We start from the raw sequence: 23,151 nt of genomic DNA on the forward strand, positions 1-23,151 counted from the left end.
TGCTACACATTCATTTACAAGTCCTTGCCAATGAGCATTGAATAACAATTGCTGATGTCGAGTAAATATCAATTTAGCTATTCCGTGACAATCATTTACCAAGAGAAGACTGGTATCAAAGATATAGTCTAACATTTGTTTGGCTGGCTCAGTTTTCACTCCAAATTGACTAACAGTAGACCTCAGCTGAGATAGTAATTTCCAATCAAGGGCTGTAATGGTAGCCTGCATGGCCCCTCCCTGCTCTGTGGACTGAATACAACAGGACAAGCTAGCTGGGTAGCAGCGCTGATAACCTCGTCATCCCCTTTCTCCATGGCGTCTTTTGCCAATGCAGCCCAAGCCTCCCTTCACTCCCTCGCAATAGCCTCCGCTAGGTCATTCTCCGCCCCAGGATTCGGCTCATTGATTTGTGGGAGCTTATCGGGTGGTCTTGGCCATGGCTCCTGTTCTTCAGGGGGTGTGGAAGGCTCACAAGCGTACTCTATACCCAGTCCTGCCGAAGCAGAGGAGGACGGTGAGGCAGGCAAAAACACCGTCCTAACCTGCAGGGGCTAGGGGAGTACGCGCATCCTGATTATAATCTTTATTACGGCCATGTGCAGCTGTTGCCTGTTCGGCCGCTTTTCTCTCAGCTTGATGTTGTAAAAGCTCATTGTGAACCACCCTCCATAATTTACCTAGCTTCTTGGCAGTTTTATCATCCTCTAAAATAGCCTCTCACAATAAATCACCAAATTTATGCCACTCTGTTAACTCGTGAACAGTGTGGGGGTTAATAAAAACTCCCTTAGCATACCCATAGACTAAAAGCCCTGGTAAATCCTTTTGTAAATCTATTCGCCTAACCTGCCATTTTTGTAAAAAGGCAGTAAATAAATCATATACTGCTTGCCTCTCCATACCTAAATCGTCAGTGCTGTTGCAGCTCTTCAAGGTTTTGGCAGCACGTATCAGCCGGGCTCGTCTATACGACGCCCGGGGCTCGGCGCATCTCAGCTTCTTTTTTCTCCTTTTTTTTCCGTGCTTATCTGCCATCCCGGCTGCTTCAGAACCCGACCCGAGGTTCTTCGCTCCTCCGTGGTCTGTTGCCGTATCAGGTCGAGGTCACCATTTGATGGAAGTGAAGGGAGCCAAGCACATCCTATTGATGATCATTGGTCTCAAATTTATTGATCCAGCTTACATACTTTTATAGTAGTGTTAATTAAGCTCAGACATATTGAAAAAGCTAAGCTCATCATTGGTTACAGATTACATGTCAACCCCTCCTTTGTGGCTACATTCTCAAAATACTTGTAGTTTTCTTGTTGAGGCTAATATTTGTTTTTACATTCTGCTGTTGACTACATTCAAGGGCACCATGTTTTTGACTGTGTTTTTTTTGTGATTTGCTCAAGGATGCAGTGTTGTTGTTTTTCTTGTAAGGAAAAGGCTGAGAACTTAATGCTTACAGCTGCTTTTTACTGCTTAACCAGCTGTATATGATCATGGCCTTTTTTCCTCAAGCCACGTCTGCATAAAAACTCTCCACACAAACCATGCTGTTTCAACACACTGTTTAATTACCTGTAGTTCATGCTTTCAGAGAGGTGAACTAGAGGGGCTCACTGACACTAAAGGGAGGTGAAAATCCTTGCCAGCTGTTCTCACAGATAGTTCCTGACAGCAAAGGAGCAACGTGCTGTTGGGACAAATTCTGGAATCTCAAGCTTTGCTGTGGCCTGTGAAGTGTATTGTCAAGACCAAACCTTTTCCCCCAATCTCCTTTCCTTTAGTCTTGCATGGTGTCTGTTCTCTGCTGTGGCACTACTCTCCTTTATGATCCATTTCAACAACATATTTCAAAATTTTCCATGGTTCATCGCAGCCTTTGTGTAGCAACCCAAAAATTCACTTTTTGGAAGTGAAGGACAGAAAAATTTTAATTTATGTGGTATTCAGACTCCATACTAGCAAGGCTGAATAAACAATGGCCAGACCTCTGCAAATTGCAAAATATCACTGTTGTTACCCTAAAATATTCAAGTGCTGAAGCAGACCATGCTGTGCTGCACGCCTTTTTTTTTTTTTTTTTAATTAAACAAACCTAAACAAAACAAAAGTAAAAAAAGAGGAACTGTGGCATAAAGCATGGACAGGCTGTTTTGGGACTCTCACTGTTTTTTTTAATGGAAAGGACGAAAAGCTTTGGAAACCATAGTTTGTGAATCAGTCATTCAGGCAGCTGTTCAGAGGGCTAACATACTTTGCCATGTACCAGAGCAGTTCCAGAGATAAAGAGCCATTCAGAAAAGCTTACATTTTACCAGAAACCCTACTGTTAGATCCAGTTAAAACAGCTTCTTTTACTAGGAATTAATGAAAATGAATAAATAGAACATTTAAGTGCATACATCCATCACAGCATTTTTAATCCACAAGACAAACATAGACTCTTGTCCAACAAAATATCAATCTAAGATTTTTATTCCAGTAGCTTGGTCTACACAAATTGCTTTTAATCACAGAGGCCTTATCCTTCAAGTAGAAGGCTGTGGTTTGTCTTCTTGAAGCTTGGGAGCCTGCTTTTCCCTCTGCATTATTCCAGTTATTCCTAAGTAGATCCAGGAGCAATAGGCTATATCTCTGTTGGAACACTATTGTAATTTGCTTTAGGATGGGGGAAGGAGCATGGGTTGCTTTGTGCCATGTGTAGGAGGATGCTGTTGTTTCTCTTTCAACATTTTCCAAACTTCTGCTCGAAGAGAAGAGTCAGACACACCTTGTGAAACACACTTCCTATACAAATAGTACATTATGTACCTTATTTGACTTATTTGGCTCTGGTTTAGAACCATTGCCATTCTGTGATGGCTGCAATGGGTTTACTCCTGGATGTTACTGTGCAAGGAGTGGTAGCATCTGAAATGTTTATGCAGGGGGAAAATGAGGTCATGTGCAGCCAGATGCCCTATGCTCACAATCACAAATCCAAACTCAGGAGCAAACACGTTGTTATTTTCCCTGTGATCTAATTTAAAAATGCTAACAGGTACTTTTATAATATTTTGGCTTAACCTTTTGCTTACATTTTAGCATGGGATGTTACAAATGTATAACTACGCACAACAGTTTGGGCCAAAAGGAAGAAATCAATGTACACATCAGGACAGCAATGACATAGAAGGAGTTCATCTGGCATCATACTGCTTCTCTTAGCACAGGTATTTAGGGCATGCTGAGTGGCTTGGCTGGATGCTACTCTCTACAGCAGAGTTGTTAGTCACAGAAGCGTTTCTCTAGGCAGCACAATTCATCTCTTGCAGCACTGGATAATACTGGCCAGAATGGCCAGTGTGTGGTAGGACAAACTGCACAGTTTCTTTGATGTCTCCAAGGAAGAGTATGATGAGGTTTCACACAGGAATCAGCTGGTTGATTGCTACAAATATTTGCATTAAACTTCCCAAAGGTGTCCACACTGCTTACTGGGGAAAAAGAAAAAAAGAAAATCTCATTTAGAGTAAGCAGCAATAAATGGTGTTTAGCAACAGACACCGTTCAGCAGGTCATTTTCTTTGCAAACATTCAAAGCACACTGTGACTTTGACTGCAGGTTACAGTGAAGTACAGAGTACACACAGCACTGATGTGTGAATCATGCTGGTCTGATGGCTCAGGGAAACTCGCTCTGCTGCCATCATCAGAGCCCAGTTCCAAGGAATCCCTCACGTTCACCCACATGGCTCAGGCACAAGTGAATTCCCCTGCATGCTGGACTTCTACAAATAGTTACATGCTTAAATTTAAGCACAGGGTAAACCAGTTGTATGTGCTGAGATTACTGATACAAGTAGTTCCAAAGCAGCATCAATAGGGGCCCAATAGCCACACTCAGGAGAATGGCTGAACATCTTTACTCAGGCATGCTCTGAGCATCAGTTTAGGGCTGTATCTGAGGATTTAATCCACTACTACTTCCTCTATCCCTTCACCAAATAAGCAGTTATTTTTTTAAAGAAGTTAGCTAGATAGTGATTTGATTCTCATGTCAACATTCTTTTAATTTCATTTTCTTTGCCTTGAATTCCTTAAAAAGTACGATGTGTTTTAATGCAAAGTCAGAGTTGAGCTTCATACTCCAAAATGTTTACAATCAAAACACCAAAAAAACCCCCCAAAAAAACCACCAAAAAAAAAAAAAAAAAAAGAGACCCTTTTGTAAACTCGTGTTGCTATACTCTTAAAAAGTTTTTTTTTTGTCAAAAAGAGTCCAAGCAGTTGAAGCAGAATTGAGTAAACCTGTACACTAGTAGGAGATTAATCTATTTTTTCATCTATTTGTCTTCTCTATACCACAACATTTATGTGTTCCAGAGCAGAAAGAATTTCTTGGTCATTTGGTTTTCTGATGTGGTACCCTAAGGTGCTCTTAGCTTTCAGTTTGAGCAAAAATAAAAACCTTGAGAGGCACACGCTTGCAACTTTTCTGACAATAAAATAATAGATAAAGCCACATGAGAAAGACACTAGCAAAATAGAAAGGATATTCAGTATTTTTCATTAGCACAAATTGCAAGTGCAGAGAGACTAATAACGAAAGAATTTATTTAAAATAAAACAGTGCAGGGGACTATTGCTTTATTGTATAGAACAATATTCCAGAAGTCCAGTAGCCACATATAATTTAAACCAAATATCCAAAGGACGTTTTTTGCTTGGAAGAAAGCTACAACTCTCAGGTCTTTATCCAGTTTGCATGGGACTAAGATAAAGCTATAAATAAACACACACTGTGACAATTTATATAGGATTTGCTCCCTAGCCCCTTAAAGATGCCGGCAGTTGTTCCCAAAAAATAAGAAATACTTCAATAAAGTTACTTTTTGTTGAGAGCAGAAATACAATTTCACCATAACAGTGCATGAGCATTTACCACATACTGCAGTTGCCACTAACTGAGAACAAAAGATGGGTGAAGAGCAGAAAACCGCATGCTGCAATTGTACTGTGTACCTTTAGGGCTCTTTAGCAACCTCTTCAGTTGTCTTCTCCTCGTCAGAAGCTGCAAATGGAGACAAAATACCAATGAGAAACACTGGAAATTATTTCTTCAATGGCAAATAGTTAACCAAGTTGTTTCCCTTAGTCCAAAGCATCCTTGGACTAAAGGGATAGAATTTACAAAGCTATATTAGGTATGCAGGCAATTTTCCTTTTATCTTTTTAATTCTAATTTTAAAAGAGTTTAGAGGCCAGACCATTCTAAACTCCTGCTTAAAATCTCAACAGTGATGATTCTAACACACATTTTTCTTTGCATTCAATTACATCACTCAACTTCAAAAGCAATTGTTTATCAGATTGTTTATAGTGGCATTAAAGCACTGCAAGCTTTATTCATACCATTCACACTTTCTAACATAAGACCTTTTACAATCTATTCTGACAGCTCAGCTCTAACTTTAGGTTTAGAGAGGCAAAATTCTTCTAAAAATTATTTTACTGCTTGCTAGTCACACTAATTAATTCCTCATCTTTCTGATCCCTTTTTTTGTGAGTTTTGCATTGCAAGTAATACTTTTGGGATTTTTTTTTTTTTTTTTTTTTTTTTTTTTTTTTTTTTTTTTGTGTACACCCTTGCTACTTCCAAAGGATTTATTACCTTTTCTAAGATATTAGAACCTGCTTGACTTTTCTGGTGAAACCACACTTCTAAGATTTCATATCAAGTTACAGATTTGGTTTGCTTCCCTAAGATAGAACAATATAATCATGCACCATATTTTTCTTTACACCAATGAAATTTAGGAAAATTCTGTCTTTCAAATCAAGGCAGATGTTGATAAAATGTGTTGTATACAGCACAAGGGGAATTTTTTGTTCTTAATGAAGTTCACATCCAGCCACTTACTGAGCAGGGCGCTGAGCTCACCCCACTGCCACGATCAAATTTAGCAGCCTCTTTCTACTGCACCACAGATGGAACTATTTTCATGTATATAGACATAGGCAAATATTCTCTAATGTATAAATTATTTCTTGCAGATACTGTCGCTTTGTTTTCTGATTTCTGTCTAATTCGTAGGACATTACATCTACACTACACATAACCTTGGAAAGACATCATGGGTAGTTTTAATGTAAAAATATTCTAGCATCAGGCTGAAGATTCAGGCTGCAATGGCCAGCTGGCCATTTTTCAACACTCCATAAAGCATAAAGCAGTCTGTCTCTATAAAAAGCCTGTAACAGGTAATATTTAGTAGTAGGCAGTCTCCATACAGAGAACACATCACCCTAGTTAAATACAGCATATTCTGAACATCAATTATTTCACTTTACTTTTCAGAATGCTTTCTGGATTTTGAAGAAGCAGCAGGAAAAGAAATGCTCAGGAATTGGCACTTTTGCCTTTATAGGGAAAAGCCATGCAATATAAATAGTACATTTGAAATTTGGAACTTTAGATATTTTACAGCAAGCAATACTTGATGTAATGCCACATATTCGCTATGGTAACAAGCTGCTAGGTTTCAGTTTATAGCATCAAACATTCAGCTTATATTGCCAAAAGTTCTTTCTCTGGCTGATAGTGTTTAATTTTTTTTCCCTTGTGAGTATTCTCATTTCTTTTGCACTAAGAAGAGTAGATCAGTAGGCAACTAGAGGGAGCACCACAGTCTTTTCTGCTTTTTAACAAAACCTCATTTCCTTTGGATGGGAATTGTGTTTATTTGTCTTCTACATGAATACCTGCCTTAAAACCAAACATTAACCACTTGTACTGAAAAAATTGTCTCTGGTCTGAACCTTATGGCAATCAGAAAGGCAATCTAATGCAAAAAATATGCAAAGTGTGACAGAGTTTAGGCATTTCTCCTTTGTGTTTCCCTGTTTCCCAGTGCTATTCACACCCTCTTTTTTTTAATCTGCATGCATTTCATAGTTTTTCAATCCAGTTTAATCTCTTGCAATTGCTCCATGTAAAATCCTGCAGTAACACCCTATTTCATACAAGATACTTTAATCTCTGCCTGGTACAATGGTGACTCATTTTCCATAATCCTTGGATGAAGGATTTTCTGTCTGTTAAATTATTGTTAATAAGGCTTTCATGAACTCTGCAGCAAATAATGGAGGTAACTAAAATCACTCCTAACTTTTGTTAGTTCAAATACTAAAATATTAGGCTTCTTTATTCTTTTCAAAATATTTGTAGAGGAGCTACAGCATCTTCACTGGGTTCTGTGTTGTTTCCTGAATGATGATTAGTTTGACAACCTGAAGTCCCTGCATTTCTTCATGCAGTGATGACTATGATCCATTTTGTCTGTTTATGCCAGATTTCTTACAATTTCCACAGGCTGTAAGTTAACAAAACAATCTGAATTGTTCAACTGCTTCCCTGCAATGAGGACACGTGGCATTTTAATGTTATGCTTTCCACTGAATGCCCAGCTGCTGTATTATCCTTATAGAACAATACCACTCCAGCTCCTTGACATCTTCACCAAAACACCCACCTGCAGCATTCCTGCCAAATGGATCTCAGCCAAGGGATAATTCCATCCTGACCCATACAATTTACATCCTGCCACAAATTATTTTGTTTCCCTTCATATCCACAAAAGTGGGACTCATTGGGCTCCTTCTTCATTCTCTGGGGGAAACCTCCCCCTGCACACACATATCCTTCATCAAAAGCACTGGAGTTACATGGCTTCACTATATTCCTGCTTCATTTGGTGTGCTATGATTCCCCCCATCCTAGCAGGATCTATTACTCTACAGAATTTACAAAATATTGCTCTACAGTATACACAAGGATTACTTCACAGTTTCATACAAGGTGCTATATTGCTAGCAAAAAATCTCACCCTCTGCATATATATATTTTTTTCCTGAAAGTTTATTTCTTTTCTCTTGAGCTTTTTCACTGGCTATTTTTCAATTTTCTCCTGGGATAAGTAGCTGCATTCCAGTATTGCTGGCTACAGGTTTCTTCAATTTTGCCAGGCATTTAGGTATACCATAGCACTTACAGGTCTGAATTAGGACCTTAACTTTCCCGTGTTTCAACAAAAGACAATAGAAAAGGACTTAAAGCCTTGGAGGAGTCAAACTAATCACATTTGCTAACTGTAGCCACGCGGCATGGCGTATTGCACCAACAGCTGTTGCCAAAGCACTCAGGACTTGGACACAGCAGGGATTTTGAGGGCAAGCATCCCCAAGAGCTACAGGAATTCCCAGGCAGTCCTGAGCTCCTCTGCTTTAGGAGAGAACCATGTGGAGAAGAAATGCAGCCTCCCAAATTGCACTAGCAGGAACAAAACACGGCTGGGCAAGAAGCTCCAGTAGCTTATTAGCACAATATACAACATTTCACCTAGAAATGTCATTTTTAGGAAACCATCCTTATAATTTCAGTGAAAGAAAACCCATGAAAACCTGCTTCCTATGTAAAGCAGTAATTCCTGCAGTCTTTAAAGACAATTTTTACAAGCTCTGAACTTGCAGCCCTGAGAGTGAGTGCAGAGCTACACACTTCTGTGCAGCTCTGAGAGTGGAAAGCAGCTCAAATGCAGGGTGATTCTGCATGCTCGTGATGGTCAGTTTGAATTGTGTGAAAATTTGTGAGCTCAGCAGAACAGAGCGACAAGATAAGCAGGGACTTGTGTGCCCTGTGTGACTGACTCATCCCTGCTGCAGCTGATAATAAAAAATAACACACCCAGACTGACTTTCCTGCTAATAATAAAGGGAATCCCATGCAAGTGCACTGACTCCCAGAACCCAGATCCTACTGCTTGCACAGCCTCTTCCCCAAAAGCCTTCAAGCTTTTAAAGCAAGCTTTCCAACTTTCCTGGGGCAGTTTTTATGCAGAAACAGCCTGGGGTTTTGTCTGGGATGTAAAGCCCTAGTGCCAGCTTACAGTGGCAATCATGTCCTACAACCCAGTAGAAAACATGATATAAGATGACCTTGAAACAAGGAGGTGGAAGAGATACAAACTAATTTGTATATTATTTTTTTAAATCTTACTGGATTTTAATCTTCTACCTTGTATTTTTAAATGGTTTTCTAAGTATGTTTTCCTGATTTACAATAAGAGATTAAGAAGACAGCTGTTCCAGATTTTAAAATGAAAGCTGTATTCAGTCTTTTCCTTGCTTGGGGAGAGGTGAGGATTCCTTCCAGCACGACAGAAGTTTTATAATGAGGTTATACAAGATAACCCAGCCTTCTCAGGACTTCAGCCTGTATTTCTTCCCTCAGTTTTGCATTTCCTTACCAACCCATTTAAAGCTAACATACTTTGATTCTAATCCTAATTGTTCGATTCATTTAAAAGTGATCTTTCCACCTAGAAACAACAACAAAAAAAAATTAAACAGGCACTGGTATCCTGCAATTTTTAAAGGTATTTAAAAATACACTCTTCTGAGTGAATCACTTTACTTGAAGCAGTACCCTTCATATGATGATTTTTTTTCTAGGCAGTCAAGATGAGGCTGGTATCTGTAATGCCAAACACCAGGTTCAATTACTTTAAAAATATTCTTTGCAGAAGAATTTGGTTTTATAAAGCTAAAACAACACAAGTTATCCAGCATCATACAAATGGAATCCACCTGGAGCACGCAAACCAAAGCTGGAGTGCAAAACAAGGCTTTAATAATTCAAGCTGCCTGTAGCATAACCAATGTCACACACAATTCCAAAGGTGGGCAGGGAGGAGGGGGAAAGTCAAATTTAACTGTGAAATTAGAAACAGCATTTTATTTACAGTCTTTTAGAGACCATCTCACATTAGAATATGATGCTTTTGTTTACAGAAAGCTTCCTCAGTCAGGTCCATTGAAGGTCTCAGGATGTCCCCTGAAATGTTAAGATAAGCAGAGCAGAATATTCCTGGTTCATTTTAATAGTTTAAAGACCTGCTAATGGAAAACTGGCAGTGGAATAGAATTGACTTTTAAAGAGTCAAATTCTGTCACGTTGGAAAAGTAATTCAAGGATTTCTTTGAGAAAACCTGCAAAACAGAGCACAAGAAGCTTGGGCTCCACACCTTCTCCCTCTGTTCATGGGGGCTCAAACCACATCAAAAGAAACAGGGGGAAATAATAATCACTGATACAGTTTGGGACAAAACAGGCAAAGCTATGCAGCTGTCCCTGTAACACGACCAAGTGCTTCAGGTGCCATTGGCCAGGAAGATCCAGGGAGCTCAGCATGGAGGGCTTGCAGACGCCCATCAGGAACATCCCATCACCAGGAGTGTCTCTCAGGACCATCTGAAATGTTCTCTGTCTCCTCTCTGGCGTTCTATTCAGTGAACATTTAGGATTCCAACCAGATGTTGGAATCATCTGGTTCCAAGCAAGTTACTCAACTTATTGCTTGGAAAGGAAAACCACTTTACACCTACATTGGCCTTAAAAAAGAAAAAAGGTCCTGGGTGCTTGACCACAGACTAATGCCTCTGTGCAATACTGTAAAATCAGCACTTGAGCTCCACACAGGGAAAAATAAACGTTTTAGTTCCAAGCAGAGTCAAGGCAAGAACAATTACTTAGAAAAGCACTGATTATTTTTCAGTCTGATCGTTCCCATCCTTGAATGCACAGGACAGGAACTCGTGGCTGGCAGCTGCTGAGCTGTGTGTGGAACCACCTGCTCTGATCGCGCTGGTACTGGGACACAACATGAGGGCAGCTCAACCCCAGCCCTCCCTCACTCCAGCCCATGGGCATCAGGAGTTCAGTCCCTCTGGCATTCCAGATATTCCATAGGACAAACACAAACCAAAGGCTCAGAGCCCAAGGTCTTTGGGAAAATGATGAGCAAAGGAAAGCTGGGATTTCTCATAAACCTGCCACTACACAAATATGACATATTTTCCTTTTTGCAAGCCATCCACAAGCAATCCAGATAAAAATCCATGAAGTCTAGCTGAGAGCCTAAATCATGGCATTATGAAGCCCATTGTGAAGAATAAAAATTTTCACCACTCCATACAGAAAGAGAAACGTGTTCAATGAGCCAAGCACATCACAGGTTGTTTGTGTCTGATGTAGGTCACTAGCTCCCAAGAAAAGCCTCATTAGCTCTTACTAATGATCAGAAGGTTCCCTTGAAGAGAGTTTATTCTCCAGTCGTTTATTAGAAAAAGATTCAGAGATCCCTATAATGGTCACAATAAAAGCATACCAGCGCATGTCACATTAATCCAGAATAGTTTGTAATACCTCAGACATTTCAAGAATATTGTTTTATATTCTGTAGCATGGAATTGTAGCAATGAGAAGCAACTCACATTGTTTGTTTGTTTGTTTGCTTTAAACATGGAACAATCTTTAGTTACTGATTGGAATGGATCACAAGGAAAACTAGCATAAGTTAATATAAACCATGTGCATGAAAAGCACCCTAATAATTTGATGTATTAAATTGTTTGGGAGTTCTAGAAACACTTCTAATCAAGATATTTTCTTTAACATTCCTCATACAAAGTAATGCATCAAGTTTTATCCACTTTATCCACAGTTTTTAAAGGAGCAAATTTGCTGTTTGAAAAGGATGTTTTTCTCTGCTACAGGAAACATTGCCCAAAAATTAATTTCAAAATCCCCATCGTTCCCATTCTGGTTTGAACTGCCACCATAGGAAAACAGCAAGGGGTCCCTATTGCTGTCTTTTCTCTAAAGTAGGAGACTAAAAATATTCCAATGGTGGTTGTATTTACAGGAAAATTTCAAACACAGGTAATACTATGTACAGTAAGTTAAATGCTAACAGATTTTGTTGTACAAAGTGAGTTGTTGCTTTCCAATTTAAATACATTCAGTTATTTTTTAAGGGTTTTTTAAAGTCTTGGCAATGAGCTATTAATACTAGTAAAAGCATCTATTTTCTCATTAATAGTGACATTCATTTAGGCATTACTATTCACTGTATGTCCTTCTACCATTTTTGAGAAGCTGCTTGCCCCCTTGTTCTAGAATAGACAAATAGGAAGACAGTTGTTTTAGGCAGTTCTCTCCCACTTATTTGTTTGCACTCAGCTGGGAACTTCTAGGGGTTTTTCCATTTTACCAAATCTTCCTCCCCAGCCCAGTGCATGCTGTAAAATTCTATTTGGCTACGCTGATCAAAACTGAACAGACTCTCCATGGACCAGCTGGGTCTTCAACTCTCAGCTCTTGTGAGCTCTTCAACGCTCACAACTTTTACAGAATTTTTTTTCTAAATATTATTCACTTTCTTCCAACAGAGATTTTCCAGTTATGCTATGATGACTCATCTAAAACTCAGTTTTATGAAGGAAAATCAGGAGGAAGAAGAAGAGACTAGTGGCCAGTGTATGGCAATCAGGTAAGTGCAGCAGTCCAAGAGACAGATCAAAGAAAGTGATAAATGTGAAACAGAACTACCCAACAGCAGTTCCAGATACAGATATTTCCCCATATGATAATATTTACATAATTCAACTTTTGAGGGCCTAATTTAGTTAGATCAGTCTATCATAATCAGTAAAGGGAAGAAGTGCTCATTCCTCCACCTCACACAAACAGATGCCTAGAATGGTGTGCATGTTCTACTGAGCAACATCATTCTGAAAGCCTCTCAATAATTATGAGCAATTGCAAATCACCCTGAGGACTCTTCAGTAATTTTCTAAGTACCACCAGTGTCAGCACACCCAGAATTTGGTAGTGCACCAAGCCAAGCCAGCTTGCACTGATTCTATCAGGTGCTTTTGTCTGCCTGGCACCACTGCATGATGGGCTCAGCAAAGTCCTGTCCCAGAGCAGCAGCTCCTGTGCAGAGCAGCCTCCACTTGTTTCTCTAGGCTGCACACAGCTGCCATTGCAGCGTGTTTGAAGCTCAGCATGGAAAACACTGGCACATTCAATTCACTCACTAATCCTCCCCAAACCCAGGCACTCACTCAAATGGCCTTGGAAATAACAAACAGAGACCATGTCCTTCAATACTTTAAAGAATAGGGAAAAAACCTGTTAGTGAAGTCAGGAAGAAATCTGGGAAAGCACAGTTTGGGGCTAATTGCTTCTCTTATTTCAGTTGATAATGCCAGAACCTCAAGCCTCAATACTGGAGTTGGAGAAGAATTTATGGTGGCAACCCAAACACCAGAAGTCACAGATGCCTAATCCAAATAGCAGTTTGCCAATCGGTGAATTTTACAGCATTTGGTTTGTCTGAAGAAAAATTTAATTTATGGTCCCACACACAGACTACACTGTGAAAGGAGAGCAACAGGAATTTAACCAGTAACCAAGAGTGACAGCTCAAGCAATAAAAAGGTAGAGAGAATTAGAATTTAGAGGAAGTTAAAACCTTGGGAACAGAGGAACATAGTTCAGTACTCATTTTGGTAACAGTATTTCACAGAATTCCAGATTGGAATTGTGGATTGTAAATTGCCTAACTTGAGGCAAGGAGAACATTCCAGGCAGGTACCATTGTAAGCTGTCTGAAGTGGCAGAAATATTTACCATGTAGCAAATCCTACCTTATCTAACCATGGGCAGTTATTCATAGATAAGCGCTGTCAAAGGAATACACAACCACCTCCAGATACAAGCAAGTGCTTAGGAAATTAAAGGGAAATTTTGCAATTGCTCTCTAGAGCAAGAAATGCTGCAATACATTTTTAAACATATCTCTTAATGGCTGTAATTCACCAAATTTAACATAAAACAGACTGCTTCCTTAGAAATGGAAATTTTTAGGGCTCTAGGTATTTTAACTACTACCTTATAAATATTTCTATATGTAAGCAGTAATAATCACAGCCAAGGTACTTACTTCTACTTTCTATAAACTGTATTACAGCGGATCACACTAGGAATTGTTTTAAAATGTTATTTGTAATAGATGGTTTCAGAGACAAGCAAAGGAACTAATCACATTTGAATTAAAATCACATTCATACACAGACCTTTCATAAAACTCAGCAATCAGAAGTGCTGCACTATTTCTCAAGTTTATTTGTTAAAAAGGCAATTAAGATGCATCCATTCCTCACCGGAGTCACCAAGAAAAAAGTGAAAATCATTCCAAATCTGCTAATGCCTTTGATGGTACTGTGATAAACGCCATAGATTAGCAGTCAAAATCTTTTTAATCTCAGTTTGATCTGTGTTTTAGACATATCCTCTCAAGACTAGCAGTAAAAAGAAAATTTTAAAAAATACTTTAAAATCTGACAAATTAAATTACAATCCTGTATCTTGCACATTTTATGGATAGTTTTACATTTGTATTATTGCAATTTTTTGAAAAGCACAATAAACCAAAATATTTCAAACACCCTGACAGCTCAAAATACTGAATGTTTTGCCACTTACCAATTTCAGTGTTTAACAACAATTTGAAGTTTTATTGTATTGTGAAAATTTAGTCTAATATATCCTTAGAATTGAGACCATGACAGCATTTCCTTTGCTATGCAAGATCCTGTTTAAATTACATTGATAGAACAGATATAATTATTCAGTGTGAATATCTTTGGAGTGGCTAGTGAACTAAAGAGTTTAGATTCCTTAAAAAACCCTTGAGAACTACGTCACTAAACAACTGCTTAACTGATCACGTTATAAGCTCAACTTAATATCTTAAGAAATAGGATGGGGTAGGGAAATAAAACATTTGACTCCACTTGTTTTAGACAGTAACTCTGGTGCCAGAGGTGGGATGCTTTTAGAGACACTGATTTAATAAACTTAATTACCTTATGCTCATGATAAGTCAATCTTAATGCCTGAATTAGTTTTCACTGCAGGACAAACTCCATTAGGAACACTGATGCTCATTCTCAGTGTTCTGTAAGAGGCAGAGCTTTAGAACCCACAACACACACACACTCAAGAACTACATTCATAAATTAACCTTGAACTGCAGCAGCTTCTGAATTATCAGCAAGTTCCAAATTAGCATCAGCTTCTGAATTAGCAGCAGCTTCCTGCTGTGCCTCCTCCACAGCATGGGATTCCTCTGGAGCCAGCAAGTCATTCTCCCCTCCAGCTTCTGGGGGCACCCCAGAACTCTCATCCTGTGCTGTGTGTCCAGCACTCTCCTCCTGTGCTGCAGGTTCCACAGCAGCTGCTGCCTCAGCCTCTTCTGTGGCCTTCTCTGCTCCAGTGACCTCATCCACCTCTTCTGCTTCACCTTCTAAGGATTCATTCAATACAATAAAGAGAGTAAAATGCATGCATGCAACAAAAAATTCACCAAATACTTTTTATCATCATCATCCTCGTTAAATTTGAAGTGGGAAGCTAAGATTTGGGATCAGAATTAACAAAAAAGATCAATAATTAATCCCCCATATTGTCTAATGTGACATCAAAAAACTAAGAAGAGGAAACCATATTCTTAATTACTGATTTCATTACACGTTTCAGTGATAAGAAAAGAAACTGTGGCTTAAAGCAAGCATTGGGGGAGCAGTGAAGGATAAAAAGGACAGTGTCAAGTGTTGCTTCAAAGCACTCTGCTGAGAGGGCCAGTGGTGGTACACACACAAGTGCCAGAGGGAGCACGACTCTGTGGAATTACCACGTGGGGAATAAGACATTTGGTCTTATATAGAAAATAACTTGCTAATTTCAAGTGGTCAGAGCTCACTTTTTAGATGTATGACCACTTATGACTATTTTCTTTTTACAACTCACAACTCCCTTTTAAAGACTTGTTTACACCACTATGGGTCCAACTCCTTAGGACCTGAAAAACAGTGTTTCCCAGTCATGCATCACTTCAAATTCAGCTGAGACAAGTCATGAAAAACTAACCGCACAAAGCAACAGGGATGCTAAACCACCATGCAAACATGCACTAATATCAAGTTCACAAAAGAAAAGTTATATACCAACTGTACATCACAAGTTCACCACTAGAACCAACTCAAGATGCAAAAAAAAAAAAAAAAAAAAAATAGAACTGGAAATAAGTTTGTAACAAAGTGTCAACTATGTGAGAATGGAAACAAAAGAGCTTAAAGAGACATAGTCAGAGTTTGTTTGATTCTTTTGTATCTGTTTAAAAACTAAACAGACCAGTTTCATTTCTTGGTCTTCTTATGCCAGTGAAAGCCTATAATTTGGTGCTCAGGTTTCAAGACAAGTCCATTCATTGCTCGGTAAAAATCAAAACTTTGCATTATGCAACCTGATCATGTCCCTTTAAGAAAACATTGTTTTCAAAACCCCTTAATTCATCACACAAAGAACAGGCTAACAGCCAAGATCAGCATTCAGTACACTTTATTGGACAGTCAAATATCGAGTGCATTCATTCAGAACAGCCAGCTTCTCCATCTCAGAACTGCCTTCTACAAAGCAGATTCAGTAATAAGCTCAATATGGTTTGGCCTTGCAAACATAGGTAGTTCTTTAAAAGTCTCACACAAATGGAGTTTTACAATAGAAGGTACAAAGTCATCCCAAGGTAGGCTGCAATGTACTCAATGGTAAACGATTGTCCTTTTTTTGTATTTAACTTCCTCAGGTTTGGAAAGAGATTTCCCTTGTGTCTGGAAAGTGTAAAAGCAGAGCATAGATTAGAAAGTCTGGAAAGTGTAAAAGCAGAGTATAGATTAGAAAGATTGAATCAGCTTGCAACAAGTTAAAAAGAAAAGTCATAGAGAAAAAAGAAAGAAATCAGGAACAATCTTAAAGGACACGAACAACAAATGGAAGACAAAACTCACTAAATAAGCAAGGAGAACATCCTGCAAGCCAAACATCATTTTACATTTGAAATGATGTCCCAGATTTTTTACTGCTACTTTGAGTCAGGCCTCTTCAGGGGCTTTTTAAATCCCTCCCTAATTTGAGAGTAGCTTTCAGTTAAAACGAGCCACAGAAAATTTGCTATCAGATCTCTTTCTAAATGTCTGTTATCATTAATTAAAATACTATTAAATATAATTTCAACCCTCTAATAAACAAAGAACCCTCGTATAATTCTTTCTCTTGTTTTGACAGACTTGTTTGCTATGTACAGTTCTCTGTAATAGACATTTTGGGTTCAGGCACAAGGGGAGAATTTTTCCCCCACATGAGAAATCACAAAAATCCTATCAAAAGAATCTCTGATCAGCTGCTCTCCAGCATTAAGTTCTTCCACCTAGGAAGTTCTTTTACCAGAGGCAGTAAATATGCCATGAACATGCTGCTTGGCATACTGCTTTTCTATCCATCACTTCATATGGTTGCCAGCTCTGCTTTAGACCTTACTTTAAGCTTGATTTAATGTGCCCCTAAAAAAATACCAGAATACTTTGAGAACAGAATTTTTAACTGCTCTTATCAGCAATGCTTACTGGGAAAAAGTATAAGGATTGACTCTAAAGAATGCACAGGGAAAGAAACTGCAAAGGCACTTCTGGGAAAAGCAATGCTATTCCAGCATTCTGTGACAAGGTAAACACAAAAATATGACTATGCAGGGAACAGGAGAAAAAGGGGAGGAAGAAGGGTGATAACTCTTTTCAGAATGCACACAGAGGATTCTGTAGGAAAAGTAAGAACAGAACTGATGCTCATTCTTCAAGTTCTGTTCTTTTGGGTGTACACAGCTGGGAATGAAGAAGGATTTAAAAAAGGAGCTGATTCAACAGTGGTTTTGTACTGTGAATTGGAATTAACTACTCAGAAGTCCAACTAAAAACTCTGGGTTGAGCATTTATTCAGAAGTCAAATATTGAAAATAATACAGGAAACAAGTTTCAACTGTATTCCCTGAATGGCCTTAGAAACATTTTGGACTTCTTACTATCAATAAAAAGGGAGGCAGCAATCATCTGCCACTGGTTGTGACATTGATGTGACTTATGAAGCAGCAGATGATGGGATGTCTGGAGAGCACCCAAGAGCGGTTGCTGAGCACTCAGTGCTGTGGGTATTTCACTCCAGCAAGTGGAGAGGCCAGGGCCAGAACTCAGTACCTTGCAGAAGTGCACCTTAGGAGAAAAGAGACATCTCTGGGAGTATGTTGGAAGGTTTGCTTAGTGCTTCCCCATTCTCCCAGCTATGGCAGTCAGAATGTAACGAGGGTAATCCTCACTTCTGTCCTGAACAGCAGGACACCAGGTCCCTGGGAGAGATCCACTTTGGTCCTCATTACATTTTCTATTTTAGGGACAACGAAGGATTGCAAATTGTGGCTGAATTCTCAGCATTTGTTTAAACAATTGAGTTTTAAAACTAAACTGCTTTCTTTTTTGGAAATTAAGGTATCTTACTACTTTAAATCTTAAGGTTTGTAGTTTTAATGTTCTGAAACTAAAGTATGTGTTGTAGAAGTTCAAGGCTAACAACCTCTAAAGGAATAATTATAGAGGCAGACAATTTAAACCATACTCTCACACTGAAGACAAAATTTAAACTCCTGATACTTTAATCAAAGGTATTCTTTGTGTGCATGCAAATATATTAAAGGAATTCTTAGAAGCCAACAGTATAAAAAAAAAAGGAAGAGCTTCAAGTGCTCTGGCTTCAATGCTTCTTTTAAATAACAACCAAAAAAATATTTAAATATCCTTAAGAAATTTTCCTAATTGTTTTTCCTAGCAAGGCCATACTTGCCAAAGTTCTACCTTTTACATTAGTGCGAAATTAACATCAGTTAACACTAATTGATGTAGACAGGGACAACATTCCATTACAAGTATTTGAACTAACACAGTCTAATTATTCAAGCATGAAGAGCTAAGTAAGGATTTGCTATACATTTAGGTAATGCCTGCATTTCATCTAACCCCAAATTAGAAATGAGAAAATCAAGGTTGTAGGACAAAAAAATCGATGCAAGTTAATTTTTTTTTATGTAGGTTTTTTCCTCTATTGAGCTGTATTTCCTGATGGCATGTGGCCTGAAGCCAACCTGTTGACTAAGAAAAGATATTATCTTCTCCCCCCCACTAAAAACAAAAGAACAAAATTGATTTTGACAGCATTATGTATTCAGTCAAGTTTCATTAAGCTTCCAGTAAATCAAATACCCATTATACAATTAATAGTATTCACACATCAACTCTTTCCATTCAAAGAGACTCCACAGGTGGACCAAAGACCAGATTAATGCCTGAACATTAAGGCCACTACCAAAATTCGTGCAGCAGGAGCTTTGTAGCAGAACAATACTGTACAAGCACCTCTGTCTTCAGTCCCACTCACGCAGTTCAGACAAGGACGTGGACAGTGCTAAAGCCTGATTAGACAATATAGAAATCTGTTCCAAATCCTCCAGTATCCAGGGAACAAGAGAAAGGAGCTCAACTCACCCTTTCTTGACAAAGGATTGCTTTTCTGCTCCTCGGCTCTCTCACGAAGAATATTTGTATCTTCAACAAACTTGCTGCGGGGTGAACTGACTACTCTGTAGGCCTGAAAGGGAATTGTACCTGAATTTACAGCTACATCCCTACAAATTTACCAAACAGAAAGAGGCAAGAGGGAGAGAAGGGATTTTAAACAAGTGCTACTGCTCATCTTAAAATCCATATAAAATTTATCCTAAGATAGGCTAAAAAAATTAATAATCTACTAAATGAATATATTTATGTATTTCATATTTCTCCATTGTTAGAAAGCAAATACAATATACCATGCAGCTTTTGAAGTGCTGCAGTGCTTCAGGAGTTGAAAACAGCTTTTTAAAAGCTAATTACATCATGATTTCTATTTTTGTAATGTGGTAAAAATGTGACAGGAAGATACTATGTTATTCATCCAGAAATGCAATCATACATGCTTGATATTTTGAACAAACAGCTACTTACCATTCAAGAGGATTACTTTGTGGGACAGGGACATATGTACCTCTCTGGGGTGTGCTAGGCACTATCTCAGGTCTTGGGGGAGAGGGTAGAGGGAAGCTGTAGAACGGAGGATTTAGGGATGTGAAGCACAAAATCAGACACATTTAGAAGCAGGGAGGAGAATGGTTACCCAAAAGCTTAACAAAACCAGATGCTTCCAAAACTTTAACATGCTTCCAAAACTTTAACATGCTTCCTTGCAGTAACTAATGCTGTTATCTTCCTTTTTTGTGCCCACATTAACAAGGTTCGTATCTTCCCCCTGCAGCTTCAGATTGCTTATTTCACATCTGCCTCGCCCACTTCGAAACACTGCAAGTGTTTCTGGTTGACAAGACAAGGCAAGGGGTTAGAGACAGGTGCCCTACTCAATCTTTGGAAACATTAATTTCACATAGTTTTAAGCATGCTTTCCATTAAGAGTGACCCAGCACTACTTATCAAAGTAACAGTAGAACAGGCAAGCAATAGGCTTTCACCTTCACTAAATCCTCTTAAGCTGATTTCTAAGTTAGGCTGCACTTAGCTGCAATATCTGTGTTCATTGATGGCTTGCATCCTGACCATGCTCTAACCCAGCACACACCTTGTACCATGCCAGCTCAGAAAGCACACACAGCTCCATCCCCAAACACTTACATAAAATAAACCACCAAAAGCAGCAACACCAGCAAGGAGATAGATCATCATGCTGTCTCTAGAAGAGCCAGGAACGCTCCCAGATGACATCTGGCGAGGAGGCGCTACAAAAACCATTAGGGAAAGTGATGTAAAGTGCTGCTAAAATATGATCACAAAAATGAATTATGGAACCTGAACCCTGTATGGGAAAGGATGATTCAAAAAGGTTATAAAAACAGATGTTGATGCATATTAATGTATCTTATGACTGAGTAACACAGGGTGTGGTGCTCCATGGCTGAGCTCTTCCTAAAAGGTGTTTTTCTGTGAACTATGTAGTCTACCATCAGCTTCCAGGTTCTGAGCACAGTCTATATAGACTTAGGAATGTTTAATAAAAAAAAGAATGTAAAAAGCTCCTGATTAAGGTAGGTAAAATAATTATCTGTCCTTATTCCTTATGATCAGCAGAAGTAATGAATTCTCTCTTCAGGGTAATAACAGGGAATTTTTTAAAAAGCTTTTTCATTCGAATTCACGTTCTTTCACTCTCAGACTGCTGACACTTTGATCCATACCCTTCATCTCATGAATTGGCCAACAGAGCCAACAGAGAGGTAGAACTACAGAGTTTTTTACCTGACTTGATACATATTAACTGTAACAGCAGTGCTACCCATTCATTTGTTATAAACTGATTCTTACTACAGTCTTGGATTCATCCGTACACCTCAAAAAGATAACCATGAAAACCACACGTAATTCTCTTGGTCAACAAAGCTTTCTGTGGAATTTTGTGACTTGATCCCAGATGAGAAATGTCTCATTGAAAAAGCGCTCATGAAAAATAAAATAGCTCAGGGCATTGCAATTGACAGCTGCAAAAATAATCCCGATGTCAAAATATTGCCATGGTGTGCTAGGTTATGTTTAGCATCATCTGTCTCATGACACAATTCTCAGACTGTTCTCCAATAGCCGGGCATCCTCATGGCTTTGCATACATTTATATTTTCGTTCAGCAGCAGTGTGTCCTTAACCCTCCCCCCGGGGCGGCCAGCTGTAGGACAGTGATCAGCAAGCTGCCATCGCCCAACGCGGCTGGCAGATTTTTTTTTGCCAGCGGTTACACAACCCCTGATGCGCCAAAAGCCACGGTTGTGGCGCACCGGCTCTGCTCCCGCTCCCTGCCGGGGCCCCGCCGCTGGGGCTGCCCTACCGGGGGGATGCACCCGCTATTTTAAAGGAAGGGAAGGCAGCAGCGGCCTCCGCTTTGCCATGGGCCGGGGGCAGGGGGTCCCGGGCCAGCTCGGCTGCCGGCGGAGCTCTGCAGCAGCCAGTGCCGGAGCCCAGCATGCCGGAGCCCAGCATGACCGAGCAGCCGCGTCCGCCCCCGCCGCACCTGTCCCGGCCCCGCGTCGCCCCCGCCGCGCATCCCCTCAGCCGCCGCCTCCCGGTCCGCGCCCCGTCCCGCCATCCCGGGATCCCGGGAGCGCTGCCCGGCCCGGCCCCGCGTACCACGCTGCTTGAGGCGGCTGGCGGCGGCGGGAGCCCTGCTCAGGCGGGCGGCCAGCGCCTGGGAGGCGGCCCTGCACAGGGACATGGTGGCGAGCAGAACGGAGCCGGCTCTGCGCTGCCGGTGCGGCGGGGATGCGGCGGCAGAGCCCGGTCCCGCCTCGGTGCCGCGGGGGCGGGCCGAGCCGCAGCCCCGCCCCGCGCACCTGGGCGCCGCTCCCGGCCGGGGGTGCCCCGGCGGCGGCGGGGACGGAGCGGAGCCCCGGCTGCGGCGGGACGGGGGAAGCGGCGCGCACGCTGCGCAAGGCCGGGGCTGCGACACCCACCCGCCCCACGGCAAGGGAGCGGCGTTCGGAACCGACCGCAACGACTGACCCGGGATAACGGGATGGCATGGACCAAGGAGAGGGAAGATAGGAAGGAGCTACTGTTTCACTTAAAAAGGAAATTGTCCAAGAGAAAAAACAAAACCAAAGAAGAAGTCAACTACATTGACGGCGAAGGGCGCTCGGGTTAGGCACGGTGCCAAAGGCGCTCGGTGCGAGCAGTGAGACGCTCGCTCTGTGTAGTGAATCGCTGCTCTGGGACCATGCGGACTGTCGCAGCGCAGGGCGTCTCCGGGTCAGACCTGTGCAGCTCTCCTTGTCCTACCTACATTGTTGGGCAGCAGCCCTGTTTCCCCTCCTCTCTCTGTACAAAGCTCCTTTGTTCCCTAATGATCATCTAATGCCATCACACTCTGCCACGATGGCCTTTTCCCAGCCTTTGTCCTTGACTGACCTTGAGGCGCGAAGAGAGGGCAGAAGCGTTCAGAAGGCAGAGCTCACACCCAACACTGACACGGGCTGGGCAGTCCTTCCCTGGGGGCACCTCTCAGGAACGGCCAGTCCCCAAAATGCTCACAGGAAAATGCAGATTTTAGCATTTATACAGATCCTATTCTTATATTTGCTTATTTTATAAATTTAGCAGTGACAGTGATGGCAGAGCAAGACTACACTTCTGGAACATTTACTGAACTTCTTCTGAACTGATGTTTAATTTTATAATATACCCTCCAGAATAGCAAAGGCAGTTTTGAAAATAAGACTGATAAACTAAGAAATGGAAATGAAAACATAAAACAACTTCAACCAGCAGAATGAAATATTAATGGTAAAGAAAGTAGTTTCA

The 23,151-nt window shown here is 40.5% G+C and overlaps 1 protein-coding gene across 1 annotated transcript; it reads right to left on the reverse strand.

Moving 5' to 3' along the window:
* Positions 1-2,328: 2,328 nt before the first annotated feature.
* Positions 2,329-22,142, reverse strand: MGARP (mitochondria localized glutamic acid rich protein). The gene is made up of 6 exons (XM_058024044.1): positions 21,982-22,142; positions 20,482-20,585; positions 19,306-19,408; positions 14,907-15,188; positions 4,999-5,047; positions 2,329-3,470 (listed from the first exon to the last, which is right to left on the reverse strand). Exons 1-5 carry the CDS (start codon positions 22,064-22,066, stop codon positions 5,001-5,003), a joined length of 621 nt encoding a protein of 206 aa, XP_057880027.1. The 5' UTR covers positions 22,067-22,142; the 3' UTR covers positions 2,329-3,470; positions 4,999-5,000.
* Between the last annotated feature and the right edge of the window lie 1,009 nt (positions 22,143-23,151).

This window comes from Melospiza georgiana, chromosome 5, assembly GCF_028018845.1.
Source record: "Melospiza georgiana isolate bMelGeo1 chromosome 5, bMelGeo1.pri, whole genome shotgun sequence".
Lineage (NCBI taxonomy): Eukaryota > Metazoa > Chordata > Aves > Passeriformes > Passerellidae > Melospiza > Melospiza georgiana.